The sequence below is a fragment of the Triturus cristatus genome, chromosome 9, assembly GCF_964204655.1.
Source record: "Triturus cristatus chromosome 9, aTriCri1.1, whole genome shotgun sequence".
NCBI classification, from domain to species: domain Eukaryota; kingdom Metazoa; phylum Chordata; class Amphibia; order Caudata; family Salamandridae; genus Triturus; species Triturus cristatus.
The window spans coordinates 839,716,981-839,733,911 of record NC_140592.1 but is presented as its reverse complement, the minus strand read 5'-3'; the positions used below and the strand labels follow the sequence as shown (position 1 = coordinate 839,733,911).

Here is a 16,931-nt window from a genome sequence, read left to right as displayed (position 1 = left end):
GATTCGGGGGCAGGCAGCCCACGTATATCCCCGCACTCTGCAGCGTCCAGGCCAAGACTTTCCCCCACTCGGGTGAGCGCCGTTCTCCCACCAGAACCTCCGTGCCTGTGAATCTGAACAGGCCACACCGCCAATTTAGTGTATCCGGCACTCCTCCAGGCTCAAGCCGCCACCACCGGCATATTGTACCCACAAGTTTCCGAGAGCAGCAGGTCAGTACTTCGAGTTTTTCTAGGATTTTTCACTTCGTTCTCAGTCTTATGCTCCTTTCTGGTCTTTTCCCGCTTCAGCATGTCCAGATGACCAGGATATTGAACGGATCCGTGCCCGAACCGCAAGAGCCTCACACGAGTGCGGCCATCTTGCTTGGCACCCTCTAGCACACCCCCTCAATCAGATGAACAAGTTACGTACCTTCGACAGCGTCTTAATCTGGAGGACACTCTATCTGCAGATTCCTTACCAAATCTTCTCCGCTCTATTAACATATTTCTAGGGATACATTTTTTTTCTCTTTCAAGCTTTCTACACCAGTTGTTCATGTTCTTCGTGGCTCGTGGGATGGTAATTTGCTAAAAGTAACTGAGGTCAGCGCGCTGGGGTAATGGCTATGTAGGCACTGCGCACGTCACATCCGGCGCCGATGCCATGCGAGTCGATCAGCGTCACCTACTGGCACGCAAGGGTACTGCTCACAAAAATGTTTCCGGATCCAGTCAGACGCCTGGGGATAATTCTAAGGTAAGAAATCTGCAACTACATTGAGTCTCTACCAGCTAAGGCATTTCCGAAGGTAAGTAACTTGTCCTTCAATGAAATCTTGTTAATGGATGTCATCAGTTTAAGCAAAAGATGTTACGCTTATAATGTTGAAAACTTTATTTTTATTTTTCTATCCTTTGTTTAATTTATCTACAATGTTTTGTTATAATTTGTAATCGTTTTTTGCCAAGATGACTCCGAGTTGGTTGTGAGCAGCAATAGATGGGAGAGATGAGACAGGGTCCTTCTGTATTAAGGTCAGCTGAACTGCTGAAAAATAGTGGGCAGAAAGAAGTGTAACCTTAACATCATCAAGTTTTGTCCTCTTTCAGTGTTTTTCTGTCTTCCCTCCCATTTTATTCTTTATTCAGCCTGCTTTTTGTCCCTGTACTCCATGAAGGACCTTAGAATTGTTATTTTGGTACAGATTGTCTTAACTACATATTAGCTGATCAGCTAAATGAGTTTTTGGCTTGTGTGATTCAGGCAATACTTATCCAATGCTGTTTACATTTTAAAATATGACGTTTTTAAAATTAATTTCCCTTAACTGAATTGTGTTCTTTTTGATTCAGATAATCTTGTCTACTAACATTGCAGAGAGCTCAATAACAGTTCCAGATGTGAAGTATGGTAGGTTGTTTATGAACTTTGCATTGTATTGTGTTTAGCTTTTTCTAACAGGTTGAGTTTATACTGCTGTCACCCAAGGACTACACATCTATCACTAGTTTCCCTAACTCTTGTAGCCTTGCAAAAATGTGCTTGGATATAGGAGTAAAAGAAAACATTCCATCACCTCTACCAAATGTATCCCATTTACGCCATATGCAAATTAGTCTGTTAAGCACTATAATCATACCACATATTTTGTGACTAATGTTGCTAATGAGCAAGATTTTCAACATTTTGTTCAGCAAAATTGTCCCCCTGAGTGATCTTTAATGACCATTTCAACTAAACATTTAAAAGCAACCTCTGCCTGCTTGTGCCTTAATATTTAAATTTATGTAGACGCCTTAGCCCAAAATAAAGGCACGGTATGCTGGAATGATTTGGCAATCATTAAGGTGCACAGCTTCAGAAAGATTTATATTACGATATTCTCGAGCTAGGCCAAGAATGCTTTTATGTAGAGCACCTATAAGAGGACTTGATACATGCGTATACTGCACAGGAAAAGAAACGGTCAGTCAGAAATGGTGAAATCAAAAGCAGTGTGGCACATGTTTCAATATTACCAGTGATTTCACCCTAACACAAGGTATATGGAATGTTTTTCAAACCACTCATTTTAATATTATGTGCATAATAGGACTCAGTTAAGATGGATGTGAGGCAGTTTACAAAACTATTTAGCTGAAGAGAAACTGATGGAGCTAAATTTGCATTACTAAGAGTTTTCTTTGCTTTGAGACAGTGTCCTTTATTCCAATTTCATATTTTTTTGTATTTCAAAATATTAAATTTAAGAACAATAGTAAGGCAGACAGCGATTGGTAGAGAAAAACAGGTTGTTAGTCTTGGTAGAAAATGAGCATATTCTTTTTAAATTGTCCCAGGATAAAGACCGTGAGAATTCACCATCGCAGAATTTGTTGATATGTTGCAAATTTGATAAATCTGTATTGGGATTTCTTATATACTTTAGAAGCAACATGACCAGAAATATTTAATATGTTTAGACAAAGTGCTAATTCAGAAATTGTGGTAACAGGCAGCAGATTAGAATATGCTCCAGGAGTAGCATTACAAAGTATCTAATTTTTCTGGTTTTCAAAAGAGTGCAAACCAAACCTATTTTGTATCTCTATAAAAGAAAAAATATATCAACTTCTAGATCATGTGAACAGAAAACGCCCGCATCAATCTGTGTTTTTTTTTTAAATGTACTATTATTCGTAAGTTTAAAACGAGAATTGTACCATAGAGATTATCTTCAGTATCATGAAACCATAAAAGACCTGGTTGAATTATGAATAATTTATGGTTTTTGTAAAACAAAATACAAAAACTGATAATCCCATGCCATGATTAGCTTTAATTTTATTGTAACTAATCCCTGGAGGTTCATTTTTCCAAATTTATTTGGAAACATTTTTTCCAGTTTTTGTAGAGTTTATTAGGAAAATGAATAACATAGAGCAGAAGATGTAATAATTGTGGAGTAATGGGCATTATGAGGAATGAAATCAAAGTTTTAATATTGGGAGTAAAGCTGAAAACATTGGAATAAGTTGCAAATTTGTGGGATATTAACTAGGGCAACATCTCCGGGGTGATTAATGAATAATAATACATTGTCTTAAACCGAAGTACTACCTTTTTAGTAGTTAATTTTGTTTCTTGCGAATTGCTGGTTAAACATGGTGGAGGTTGTTTTGCCAGTATATAAAGGATATGGGTATGTTGCATCCCTTCCAAGTTTCTCAAATAAATTAAAAGCATTGAAAGGAACACCATTATTGATAATTTAGCAGAGGCTTGTATGTGAAGTGCTCTAATTATGTTAATAACATTGGAGCCAAAATATCAGAAATTCCTGACTTGTAATAAAAAATTGTCAATTTATCCTCTGCTTTTATAGCACTAAGGGCTAATGATCCTGTTGGAGATAAATGGGAATATTGAAAGGGGTAAAACATGTCAAAGTGTTAGCAGAAAACCTAACCTTCATAAAAACCAATTTGATCTGGATAAATATTATAACTTCATGTTTTTTGTAATCTATTCGCTAAAAATACATCTTGCAGTCCTGAGGCAGGCTTTTTGATTGCGTAGTACCATGGATCTCTATTTGGACTTTGTTATGATCTGGGTGTTATAATGGGAAAGTGAGATTTATGTATTTATTGATTTTGGAACCTTTCTTTGTGATTCATTTTTCCCCTTTTTTGCATAATATCCATTTGTTGCATATGGTAATAGGCAGAGCAGATATATTCTGTACCGGAGTCCCTTAAACAAAGTACTAAGTTTAAATTTCCTCTTTCAGGGAATTCTTTTGTGTGTTTGTTTATATCCTGTCTCCTAGGGATTTACTGGGTTGCCCTAGTGCATTGTGTTCTTTTTCGTATGGTTTGGTAAAACATTTTAATGCTTTTCGTTAATGGCAAAAACTAATTATTTCCATATTTTTGTAATAATTGTAAAGAATTTATTTTATTTTCATTTTATTCTTCCATTGTTGATTGCTGATTGTTTACCCAAATTCAGGGAGCTGCAGTGGGCTTTTGTGTTTAAGAAGAAAAGAAGAGAGGCTTAGAACACAGGTGGAAAGGGAAGGGTCAGGTGTTTTTTCCATCTGGTTACCAATTTCAGGTTCATCCACTGCAGATGCATCATTACTCCTTGGCTCCAAACAATAGGAGTACCAGACTTAAATTTACCCTTTACACACTGGATTGGGGTCGGTGCTACAGAAGTTGGCAGTATGGTTTAGTGAGTTGACTCTTGCTGCAGCCTTCTGTAGTTATCTAAAGGTTACAGTTTTGAATCCTGTCAAGTTCTGCCCTCCATTCTTGCGAGATTGGTAACTTGAGTAAAATATATTGGTTCACATTATTCTGTTATTTACAGAGCTTAGAACCAGTAGAAGTGAATATTGAAGTCCTTTATAAAAATAAAAGCAAGATGATGTTATTATAGTTATCATAATCATCATTATCATCATCATCAAAGGACTGGGATGGGTTCGTCAGTCAATCTTTGTTTGTTAAAAAGACCATTAAAGCATAAAATAAGATAGATGCAGTCAAGAGGCTTAAGAGAAATGGGATGGAATGGTGGATCATGTGTTTTGGCTCCTAGAATTACCTTGAGAACGTTACTGTAAAAGAACCCCACCACCTCCGCCCCCTCCCCATCTAACGGCATAGTTTTAATGAATCAGGCAGTGAACATCATTTTGATAAACTGACAACCCATACAGTCTCATAGTGCAGTTCAAAGTGCACCTGTTAAAATTCAAATGTTTTTTTAAAAAACTAAACACATAACAGACTAAAGTTCCTTAAGAATAAATTTACATTCATAAATTTAACGGTCCCAAGACTAAACCCACATTGTCAAAGCCAGTAGGTCTATCTTGCATTTTCAGTTATAAGCCATACCTATTAGCTTGGCAATGCAGAGGACAGAATATTGTATGCATACAAATATGAGCAGGTAAAGTTGCTGTTAAGCAGAGATACAGGCACAGAGGTGTGGCCAGGCAGAAGTACAACCCTGGAAAGTTGCATGTTCCCTGCAGGCTCGGTGAGGTGTGGGTAGGTAGAGGAACATGCAGGAAGAGAGGTGAATAGCAAGAGGTGTTGGCTTTGAGTAGTGTAATTGAGGGAAGTACTGTCTGGGGAAAGGTACAGTTAAGTAAAAATGTGGACTGGGAGAGGTGTGAACAGATATATACAGGGAGAGTTGCATTTGGGAAAAGTAATGGTTTAGGAGAAATGTGAGCTGGTTGAAAGCTGTGAGAGATGCTAGCATGGAGAGATATGAGCATGGAGAGGTGTAGGGGCCGGCATAAATATGAGCAGAGAGCAGCATGGGTAAGAGGAGGAGTGGCAGTAGGAGGTGAAGACAGAGGTAGCGGGTTGAGATTATTGTAGGCTGGGTGATGTATAGTCAAGGAGAGCTACAAGCTGAGAAGTGTAAGGAGAATTACAGTTAGGGAGAGGTATAGTTTGGAGCAGGTTTCAAACTTGCAGCGATGCATTCCAGTTAAGGTCCAGGGAGAGAGAAGTTGCTCACGGAACAATGCATGGAGAAGGGCAGGTAGGGTCAAATAGGGGTAGGAAGAGGTGCAGGCCAGAGAGGTTTGAACAGATAGGGGTAATGGCAAGAAGAGAATGAAGCAGGGAGAGATGCAGCCAAATAGAGGTTCAGGCAGGAAGAGGTGAATTGAGATGTGCTACCAAAGAATAGATAAGGGAATACAAGGTGTTGACAGTGAGAGACACAGCTAGAGATAGGTGTGGGCTGGAGAGGGAGAAATATATACAGGGAAAGTTACTGGAATGGAGAGGATCGGGTAGGTACAGGCAAGGGTAGGAAAAAGTAAGGGCAGGCACACCTGTACACCCTATTTAAGTCCCACTTCCTCATTTGAATTCTTTCCTCAAAGTCACCCTCCACTCCCGCTTTGTTACTCTCTGTTTTCCAATTTGGGGGCTGGTTTGGGTAGGTTGTCAACTTAATCACGCTTTTATTTTAGAACACATTTTAATGGTTTTTCATTAGCATACAAGAATATTCAACCAACTTATAGTTTAGGAATACCATTCCACTGACTGTCTTGCTTTCAGTAGGAAAACAGGATGACCTTTTCAAACAAGTCCATTAATGACCTCGTCCTAAACTCAGCATCAGGTATACTCCAGGCTGCTTGTGTCCTTTCTTAGTTTTTACATCCCTTCCCAATTATCAGCCTTCTCCTATTAGGCCTTGGTAATCCCTGCATGGGTCCCAGATTTTCTTGCGCTTCTTGGGGCACCCCCTCACTTTTTACACCCATCTCTCTGCAGTCATGCACCGGTCCAGACTTTTGATCAATGGTTCTACAGTTGATTAATGTTTCCCACCCCATTCTCTCACACTATCCTTTCTAGCCCCTATCATTGTCAGGTCACAAAACATAGATGCGTTCTTGGGTACTCAGAGTCCCTCACCCACCAGTCAAATTCTATTCTGATGGCCTGCTGCATCTGATCTTTTGCCCTTTTCTAGTCAGCTTTTACATGGGTGCACTCCTACCAATTATTCATGAATATACCCACTTGTTGGCATCCTCTTAAGCAATAGTTTTGTTTGGAAATTCCGATTGTCATCAAGTTCTCCTATTTGTAATATGCCCAATTGGAGCTTTTGAGTTAATTCCATTTAAAGCACACTCTGATATCAACCTCCCGTGAGTATCTGCATGCTTTATCCTCCTCCTACTACTTCTCTAATGGCCCTGGGTCCTATTCCCATGTCCCCTTAAGTTTTGCAAGTGATTTCTGTGTATTATTCATTAGGGTTCTGTATACTAGTGATTTTGGTTGCATGTAGCATGGCAAAGCACACCTTGTAGTCTCATGGGGCTTCGTCCTCAGTCTCCTGTGTATGTAAGGAGTGCTTTTGTAGTTCGAGTGCTGACTCGTGCAATTCGTGTTCCTTTTTTAGCTCGGCAAAGGGTTTAAACCCATCCTTCTCCAAAATGTCTCCTAATTTGGAAGTGCCTTTTTAATCCCATTTCTGGAAGCCCCCATGACTGCAGCTTTTTCAGCACTTGAAAGTCCACAGTCGTGTTGATAACATGATTTTTTTGTTCCCACCTCATTCTGTGGTTTGCTATCAATCAGACTTTGCCCATTGTATTCTGTGAGAACCAGCCATGTTTTAGGTATTTTCCTGTGATACTCATTAGGTCCCCAAATGGAACCAATGTCACATTGCTCATCTGCCTACCATTATGACTGGTTCTATCTCCCATCATAGATCCCTCTTAAAGTATTCAGGGCAATTCTGGGTGTTTGTACACCCCATAACAATGTCTGTCCATATTCCTATAGTAGCTGTCTGGTATTGGGTATGTGGGGTTCTGCAGCACAAAAAACTAATTGAGGTAATGGAATAATTTTAAAGAGGGCAGCTCTGCGCATTAGCGAGGGCAAGATCTTCCTCAGACCACCACATCAGCACCAAAGCCTTTCAGTAGTGTCATCAGTTCTTCTCTATGAAGCTCTCCCTGTCGCCATCATTTGGAAACACAAATATTAGAATCTCTCCACTCATAACTGTAGGGGGCAGTTCATTCCCTCTGGAGGGTGGGAATATAAGGAACTTGGCCCAGTTGATGCACCAGCCCGAAAACTCTCCATAAACTTTCCATGTATCCTTATAGTGTTAAGTAAGGGTTTGACTGTATAAGGTCAACCAAATAAAGCAGCAGGTCATCTGCATATTCTGGCAAAATGTGCAATGGTCTGCTTACCAGATAACATGAAAAAGGAGTCTTCCGAGTTGGCCATTAACATATTTGATAAATTCAGATAGTTCCTGAAGTGCAGCCTGGACACTGTTGCTTAGTCCATGTTCGGGAATAAATGATGCATTTGCACCACCCTTCTGGTACAAAATTGTAAAGTGGCCTTTCCAGAGTTGTGGACTAATGTTCAACTCCAGATTCTTTGGATGCCCTTTGCAACCTCTTTCTCATGATCTCTCAGAATTTAGGGGATTTTCCTGAATGTTGCGTCCAGCAAAGCTTGTCAGAGCTTATGCAAGTGATGCTTCCTCTTTAACTTTATCAACTATTTGTACGGTTTTCTGCTATTCAGGAATAGCTGTTCCTTCATGTCAAGACAGATGTTGATTATTTAGAGCTATAGCAAGCGACCTCTTTAGCTTTACACATTCAATGTGAAACCAGTCCAGGTTATCAAGGGGGGTGATATCGAAGGTGGCGTAGGATCTACTTTTTCTTGCCACAGCCGTCTGTCCCAGTAGCTCTTCGAATATTTAGAGCTGCTTCATCTGCAGCTCCCCCTCTTTTGTTGGCAGAGTTAAGGTCTCAGTATGCAATGTTGTCCATTTATGACTCGTGATGTAAGACTTTGTCGTAGTTATCGTTGATAATATTTTTTCTGTTTGCTTTCAAGGCAATATAAAAGTCTCTTGCATGTCGGCTCGAGCTTGGTGCAAGGAAGCTCTGATTTGTTTGTTACAGGACCAGGTGTAAAGGATCATGGTCACTTTAGATACTGCCGAACACTATTATATTGACGATAATATTTAATTCTTAAATTTTTATCGCCATATATGCAGCCTTTCCCAAAAGTGGATATTAGCGGGTTATCTGATGGTGCACGCATGCCTCCCACAACTAGAGCTTCAAGGATGATTTTTTTAAAATAAGGTTTATGTAGAGCGCTCAAATACCAATAAGATGGCCCCCACCCCTGTTTGACTGCAGGAAAGTGATATGTTGTGTAACCATCTAGGTCAATAGTGTCAAAATGTCCTTTTCACTTAAGGACAGCCAATCCTTATCCATCAGTTTTGACTTTAAGCCTGCAATGTTCCCGCTCATGATTTTTAAGTGCGTTTTCAGGCCTATTTCCGTAATAGTAGTTCTGGGTTTATCCTACAGATAGTTACCTCCATGGTCGATCAGTGATCGTCTTAAAGAAGACCAGGAATCCAGTCTTTGAAAATTTGGTGTTAGGGTGTTTGCTATACAGATGTTTATATCGGCCAAATTTGCCCATCGAGTAAGAGGTTGGTGGGAGCTGGATGCAGAACTGAATTTGAGACTTAAGCAGTATTTCAGAAGTATTTGCTCTTGGTTGCTCTAGAAAGACGCGTGGGTACAGTTTGATTTCCGGTGGTTATATTAAGATGCTCCAAGCATTCATTAGATTTGCATGGTTGAAAATTTTGTTTGCTATCCTTGCACTGGACCAAATTGTATGTGTGGACTCGCTGCCACCTAGTTTATTTGATTGAACAAATCTTACCCCCAGCAGATCATTTGTTCCTTTATTTTGCACCCCTGGCAGCGAGTTTATAAGTCACAGGATGCTGCTTCTATTAAGGATGTACTGACTCCCTCTCAATGCATATTCTGGGGTATAAATTATTGTAACCTGGTCTTTAATGTTGCTCATAGTACTTTGGGGTTAGTCATGCAGAGTACTTTTCTGCAATGGGCCTTGCCTAAATGTCCTTTGTAGGTTTTCTCTAGGTATCTGCTATTGATGGTTGGACTCTTTCAACAAAATTGATGGGGTTGCACATGAGTGTAACGGATCGACTTGAGTTGGGTGGGTATAATTGGATCTAGTGGGAGCACACCTTGGGAGGTTCCGTTGATAGCTTTTCTAATTCTTGTTTCTATTTGTTACATGGTGGATTCAATCGATTGACAGTATCCTTCATTTGAGGGTTGTGAATTTTGATGGTAGTTGCAGGTCTGTGTCTCAGGGCACCACCTAAGGCTTTCACTGTCTGTGCCACTTCTGGGAGTTTGTGGTTTGACTAATTGTTTAGTGATGCTTAGTTCGACTTGGTTATGCATACTTTCTTGGGTCTCACGTAGAGGATCACACTCTTGTTGATGAGTACCCTTGATAAGGGGTGGCATTATTATGACCTTAGTAATTGGTGATTTTCCTCATTGCTGGTTCCTAAGTTTGAGGTGGAGGCTGTCCTGAATCCTGTAGAGATTCGATTCATATGTGAGTGGAGAGTGCAGTTTTTGCTACACAACATACTTCGGTTTTCAATTGAAAAATCTTTGGGCTGGTCGCCTTGTTTTGTTTTGCCGGCAATCTTTTTTGTGCCTCCCCCTTGTTCTTGGGTATTTAAATCCACTTGAGATTGTATGATAGTTTGAGGTTTTTTTTTTGGTTGGGAGGTTTGAGGTTTTTTTTTTGGTTGGGAGGACGCACTTTTCTTTGCAGCTCTTTTGTGTTTGTTTCCCCTGGCGTTAAGCCTTTAGCGTTAGTTTGTTCTTCCGCTTTTAAACATTTTGTTTGGGGGCAAGTAATGTATCTGCAATAGAGACACACGAGTGGCTTTTTTCCTCAATTAAGTCCCCGGTACTAATCTAGGGATTTAGCTGAGTTGCAGGCTTTAACAAAGAGGATGCTGCCTTTAGGTTGATTATTGAACATTTAATATCTGGTTCATCGCTGTCGAATCAGGCTTTAGTTAGATTTGTCAAATGTTTCCGGCAGTCTTCAATGATTCCATTTATAACCATTGGAACTTCCAACAATTTCTCCAACAAAGGAGCCCAACTTTGGTTGTCCAAAAACCCCAGGGAAGTTTGTGACCTTAGTTTGTCATTGACCGCATCTTCGACTAATTCCATCCTACATTCAGTTTTCACTATGGAGGATGTGAAGTGCTCTATAAGCTGCAGTTGGACATGAAGTTTTAGGGACTGTGTCGTGATCGCGTTTCCAATTGAATTCAGTGTTTTACACATGACCTTCATAATGCTCAATATTGGTGTATTTAGTGAATGTTCATTCTGGTCTTGATTCGTTAGTTGAATGCCGGACACATCGCTTCCATACATTTGCTGGTTTTTGTAGAGCAATTCAAGGTCGTCAGATGTTATACTATCTGGTCGGGAGTCAATCCTAGTACTTCCCAAATTGTTTAATGTGGGAAACTCCATGTTGAGTGAAATAGGTGAATCCAAGAGCTGTATATATAGGATGGAACACTCATTTTCCGCTGTGGGATGGGGAGACAATAGCATTAGTGAGGGGGACATTTTTATAGCTAGTACAGACTCATTGTCCATAGAGAACGGGGCAGGGATTACGCTGGTGGATTTGATTTGGCCCAAAACTTGAAAGACAGGAGGCTTTGTGGCTTGTGATTTCTGTAATGGATCCTAGGGTATTCTAGGACTTAGATCTGTTCAATTCAGAGGCAAAAATAAAGTTTGTGTAACAGGACATTCCTGGAAGTGCCCATGAGAGTGCCTGGTATGATGTTAGTGTTTCTGTTACTTTATTTGGCCCCTTTAGTTCCGGAGAGGATGGAGGCAATACAGGTTGCTGAGCCCCACAGGCACCATCATCTCCTTGAGCATTTTATCGTTTTGTAGCGCAGAGTTGCCCAGGCAACACAATTTCAGATGCAAGAACTTGTTGACCTTCATGCAAGATGGGCAGTGTATTGGCATTGCTATTAGTATTAATATTGCTGAAGTATTTTGTTATGGTATTGTTATGAATTTTGGACATTTGGAGAGGCAGAACTCCTGGCAGTGAACAGAGATTGAATGGTTGATTGAGATTTTAGCAGTGATCCGTGAGAACCTTTTGTGCCTGATTTTTTTAGGAAGAGTTGAATCAAGTAGTGCTGTTTGAGGAAAGATTGCCCCGGTCGTGGTGCAGACCGCATAGTAGATTGTGCTGGCTTCAGCATCCTTGGGCCTGTCAGTGTCCTCTGCGGTGGTCATGACTACCTCTAGTTCTTCCTTGATCGGGGTAGTGAGTATTGGTAGTGGCATTAACCCTGGGTTTATATGGGGAGCACTCACATGGACTGCTGAGCAGCCTGCGACCAATGGTACGGAAGCGTATGAGCTTGCTGAGCAGTTATTTTGACTTTGATCTCCCCCTTGTTTCATACATTAAAGTGGCCCTCCTTGGGTAGGCAAACTTTAGTATTGGTAATGGCACCTCATATTCATATTCAGTATTTTAATATTTGAATGTTTTTTACTTATTACGTTTACTTTTCTGGCATTATTTTGCTTTTGCTTGTGGTACTTATTTTAAATTTTTGGATTTGTTGCACCTGTACTTTCTTTTGCTCTGTCACTTTATTGCTCTGCCGATCTATTGCTTGGTTAAGAGTGCGAATCAAGATGTGCGAGATGATCTGGACATGTTTTGAGTTTTGAGCTTTACAGATTAAGCTCTGAGTGAGTGACATTGGGCGGTGTTGATAATTGAACTCCAGGCTGGGTAACCCACAGGAGAAAAGGAGAATTGCAGGGGCTGGTAGTGGTGAACCCCTGCAACTTGTAGCCGTCTGGTTGCTGAAGTGCTGGAATACCGGAGAGGATGCAATGCTACAGTGCTGAGGGGAGGGTTGGTGCTGGCTTCTGGCCATTGGCTCCAACACTGTGTGCAAGCCACACTGTCGGCCGAGCAGAACTACAACCGGGTGAGACCAGCTGTTCCTCAGGAGCAGGAGGAGCATCCTACCTTGTGCCCCAATCCATACTACCAGTCCAACAGCAAGCAGCACCTACCGTTACCCGTTGTTCTCAGTCTCAGCTTTTACAACTAGCAAGGCACCGCTAGTGAGGCTGCAAATGGGAGACAGAAAAGCCCAGCCACCGGGAGAGGTAGGTGGGTGGGAAGGTTGGGTAGGACAAAGCGGAGGGCTGAAGACTGCAGGCTGTAGGAAGCAGGCACCAAGCAGGATCGGGATCGAACAGACTGATACGCGTGACGTCAGTACGTCAGACGTCCAATGACAAGAACACACCAAGCACAGCACAGTCAATGCTTGCCAGTCTTTGTTGTAGCCCCTCTTTGTATCTACAGATTCTTCACCAGTCTGACAGCCAGCCTCGCCTTTCGGAGTAGTAATATTGTACTTTTGGTAATAAGGTTGCAAGTTTTCTGTGTTGCATTCCTATCAGTTTCACAATCTCATGTCCACCTCTATGGGCATGAAAAGAGGATGCAAACGGATGTCAATCACTGGTTAGCACCATATCTGATAGAGAATACTAGCCGCAGATTCCTTAATGTAGAATTATTCCCAGGCGTGAGACTGGACCCGGAAAACTTTGTTGACCAGCATCTCTGCACGCCGGGGAGCGGCACCACGCCACTCCGCCCTGACGTCTTGCGCGGGCGTGACGTCAGCAAGGTCACATAAGCCCCACCCCGGCGCACTGATGTCAGTTTCCTTCTTTTCCGCATGCCACATGGATCCGGATCGTGCCCCTGGCATGTTTTCAGGCCTTCTTTTCTCGCTTTGCTTTGGGAACAGTGTGCGGATGCCTTCCGGCTACAAGACGTGCTCGTCTTGCGCCCGCCAGATGTCAGTGACGGACCCTCACCCCATTTGTATGTGGTGGTTGGGGGAGCACCATTACTCCACGGACTGCAAGGCTTGTCAGCAGATGAAGCCGAAGTCCCGGCAGGCGCACCGGATGAAACTCCTCTCGGCCCGCATGTTCAGGTCGGCGTCGTCACCGCGTCCATCCCTCGCGGAATGGTTCAAGAACCGCCGCTTCCATCTCCGACATCGTCCCTCTCCAAGGCTGCAGGGGTGTCGCTCGCCCGTGGGTAAGTGTCGCAGCTTGTCCCGAGGCCTGGTCCCTGCCCTGTGGGGGGGCACGGGTTCTCCGCAGGTCGTGCGGCCTCGCGCGTCACCACTCTACCTGGCGTGGGGGCGACCAGAGTCCAAATGGATGCCTATGCTGCAGGCCTCCTTGGCTCCTCCTCCTCCTCTTCCTGGGACGTCCGCGGATCCCTTGCCATGTGCGGGGCCTTTAGCGGAGTCGCCGGCGGTTCCGGTGCTGACAGGTTCGGCTTCAGGTCTTGGAGATGTGGTGTCATCGGGGTGTGGCCCTTTGGCCCACGGCACCTCTGCCTCGCCGCAAACCCACGTGGAGGTCCCTGTAGTGTCGCGGGAGGATGCTGGGAATCGTGGCTCATCCCCGAGTCCCCCTCTGTCCTCTGGGCAGGCGGCGGCCATTTCCGAGGCCAAGCTGACGCCGCTCAGGCGCCGGTGGCTGTCAGCCTTGCCGGCGCCGCAGGGGTTGGCTAGCTGCCGGGGTGCGTCCCCAGGTCCCGCTTGTCTCTCCGCGCAGGCGGCTGCCTCATCGGAGGTCGAGTCTTTTTTTTTTTTTTATATATCTTTATTAGGTTTTTACAGCAGCAAGAGTAATTGATCGAGCTCTACAAGTCGTACGTAGAATTAACATAAATTAAATAAGATCAGCCCAGATTTCATTTAGAAAAACATTAAAATACAAAGGCAATAAAGAAGAAACAGAAAAAAAGAAATTAATCTTCTAAGATTGAATCCAATTACTAATAGGGGCCCAAATTTTTAAACCTAAGGCTTTCTTTTTCCTCCCCTTTCACCGATACAGAGCTTGCTCTAACTGATAAATATTCAGCAATTTCGATTGCCATTGAATGAATGAGGGAGGATCAGAATCTAGCCAATGGGAGGTAATGCAGTATCTAAAAATAGACATAGATATAAATAAAAAACCTTCTTCAGCAGTTGACCACAATTTAACAGGATTTGATTGGACACCACAGATAACCAATTCAGCGGAAAGGATAACAGATGAATTCATGATATTATTCAAAAACATTTGAATTTCAGAAATAAATTGAGTTAGATTTGGACAGAAATAAAACATATGAGCAGCATTTGCACCAAGAAATTTACATCGACTGCATTTATCACCCCTATTAGCTTTCCATTTCATCAATTTGGCTGGAGTATAATATAAATCAAAAATACTCATAAAGAATTGACTTTTTAAGGATCCATTAATTAAAACTAAATCAGATAGATATAAAGCATTAGATAAATTAACAGACTCTATGCCCAAATCCTTTTGCCATTTTAAATTAAATAAATCGAGATTGTCTTCCATCCGGGTTAGCATAGTCTGATAAATTATGCCAATTCTATTTTGTTTCTTACAACATTCGAGTATATCAATTTTCCTAATTTTATTAGTATATAATAAGTTCTTGGTGAGTAAAAAACTACGTATTTGCAGATATTTGAAAAAATCTTTTTGAGGTACATTATAATTTTGTTGCATGTACAAAAATGAAACAAATCGTCCTTCTTGATAGAGATCACCTAGACTAAATAAATTGAGTCTTTGCCATTGCTGAAGAATCTGGTCTGAAAATATTGGTGGCAGAATCAGATTATTAAATAATGGTGTATAATAAGTAATATTATTAAAGCAAAATCTTTTCTTACATTGTCTCCATACCTGATAAACGGTCAATATGACTTTAAATCTTGTTTTTTTGTAATAGCTTGGTTCTGAAAAACGTACAAGACATTGACGTACTTGAGCACCTAGAATCATTTCGTAGATTGTTGGATAAGTATGGTCCCTAGATGATGATTCTTGAAAAATTAAGACTCTCATAAGTTTAAGTGATATCGCCAGGTAGTATAAGCGAAGATTTGGTAATCCCCAGCCTCCTCTATAAGTGGGGAGTGAACACCATTTAAGGGATCGCCTAGCTCTCTTATATCCCCAGAAAAATCTTGAAAATATTCTATCTATTTTTGTAAATAGAGTAGAAGGAAATAATAAAGGTATAGTACGAAACAAATAAAGAAATTTGGGGAAGAAGAGCATCTTAATAACATTAGTACGACCATAAAGGGAGAGATGGAGATTATTTAACCTTTCAAGAGATCTGTTGGTTGAGACGAGTAGTGGATCAAGATTAAGATCAACAATATCTTCGACCTTGGCAGAGAGTATTACACCTAAATATAAAGCCGTTGTAGCATATGTCAAATCAGTTGGTGGGCTAACACTAGAGTGAATTATTTGTGTTTTGGCTATATTTAATTTATATCCAGAATATAAACCAAATTCCCGAGCTGCCTCTATAATTTTAGGGAATGCTAAATTGATATCCGAAGTGGCAATCGCGACATCATCAGCATACGCGAAAATGTTATACTCTACTTGATGGATTATAACCGGAGGGATACTCTCCTGGTGTATTCATTTTTGCAAGTAAGACTCAATATGAAGTGCAAATAAAAGAGGGGAGCATGGACACCCTTGCCTAGTCCCCCTTGTTATTGATAGTGTAGTAGATGTATCAGAAGCTTTGCGAATTACAGCCCTAAGCTGCTTATATAAAGCTTTTAAAGCACGTATGAATTCAGTTGGAAACTTTTTCCAAATCAGTACTTGCCAAACGAACCCCCAGTCTACCCTATCAAACGCTTTCTCAGCATCAAGTAAAACGATTCCGACTGGGGATCCCGTGGCCTGCGCCCAGTCTAATAAAGTAATAATCCTTCTGACATGATCAGTTGTATCTCTCTTTTTAATAAAGCCATGTTGCGAATCAGCCACTAAATTTGGCATTAAGTCATTCAATCTATTAGCTAATATTTTAGAGAAAATTTTACTATCTGACGTTATTAAGGATATAGGTCTATATGACCCGAGATCCATAGGATCCTTCCCTTTTTTTTTAAATACAACAATAGTGGCTAGTGACCATGATGGAGGCGGCCGACCATTGAATGCTTCTTGAAAAATTTTCAGCAACTCTGGTTGTAGAATATTACGGAATGTACGATAAAATTCCAGAGGAATATTATCTGGTCCAACCGCTTTACCAGACGCCAAACCAAGAATAGCCCCTTCTATCTCTTCCCAAGTAACTGAAGCAATTAGTGTACTTTTTTGGACTTCCATAAGAGAAGAAAGATGTTCAATACTCGGAAAATAATTAGAAGCATCTTCACAAACACTAGTACCGTCGTTTGATTGATTGTACAGAGATTGATAAAAATCTCGGAATGCTTTCAAAACACCAGACTTGGATTCATGAATAACCCCATCCATATCCAGTATTTGAACTATTTCCGTGGCGGTTGCTTTCTGTCTCAGTCTTTGAGCT

At 41.4% G+C, this 16,931-nt stretch overlaps 1 protein-coding gene across 1 annotated transcript in view; it reads left to right on the top strand.

Moving 5' to 3' along the window:
* TDRD9 (tudor domain containing 9) overlaps window positions 1–16,931 on the top strand; it is a 2,714,501-nt gene that overhangs the window by 899,236 nt on the left and 1,798,334 nt on the right. Inside the window, exon 12 of the mRNA XM_085626273.1 lies at window positions 1,338–1,395. Within this exon, the coding sequence (XP_085482399.1) occupies window positions 1,338–1,395 (58 nt within the window). The remainder of the gene's footprint in view (window positions 1–1,337; window positions 1,396–16,931) is intronic.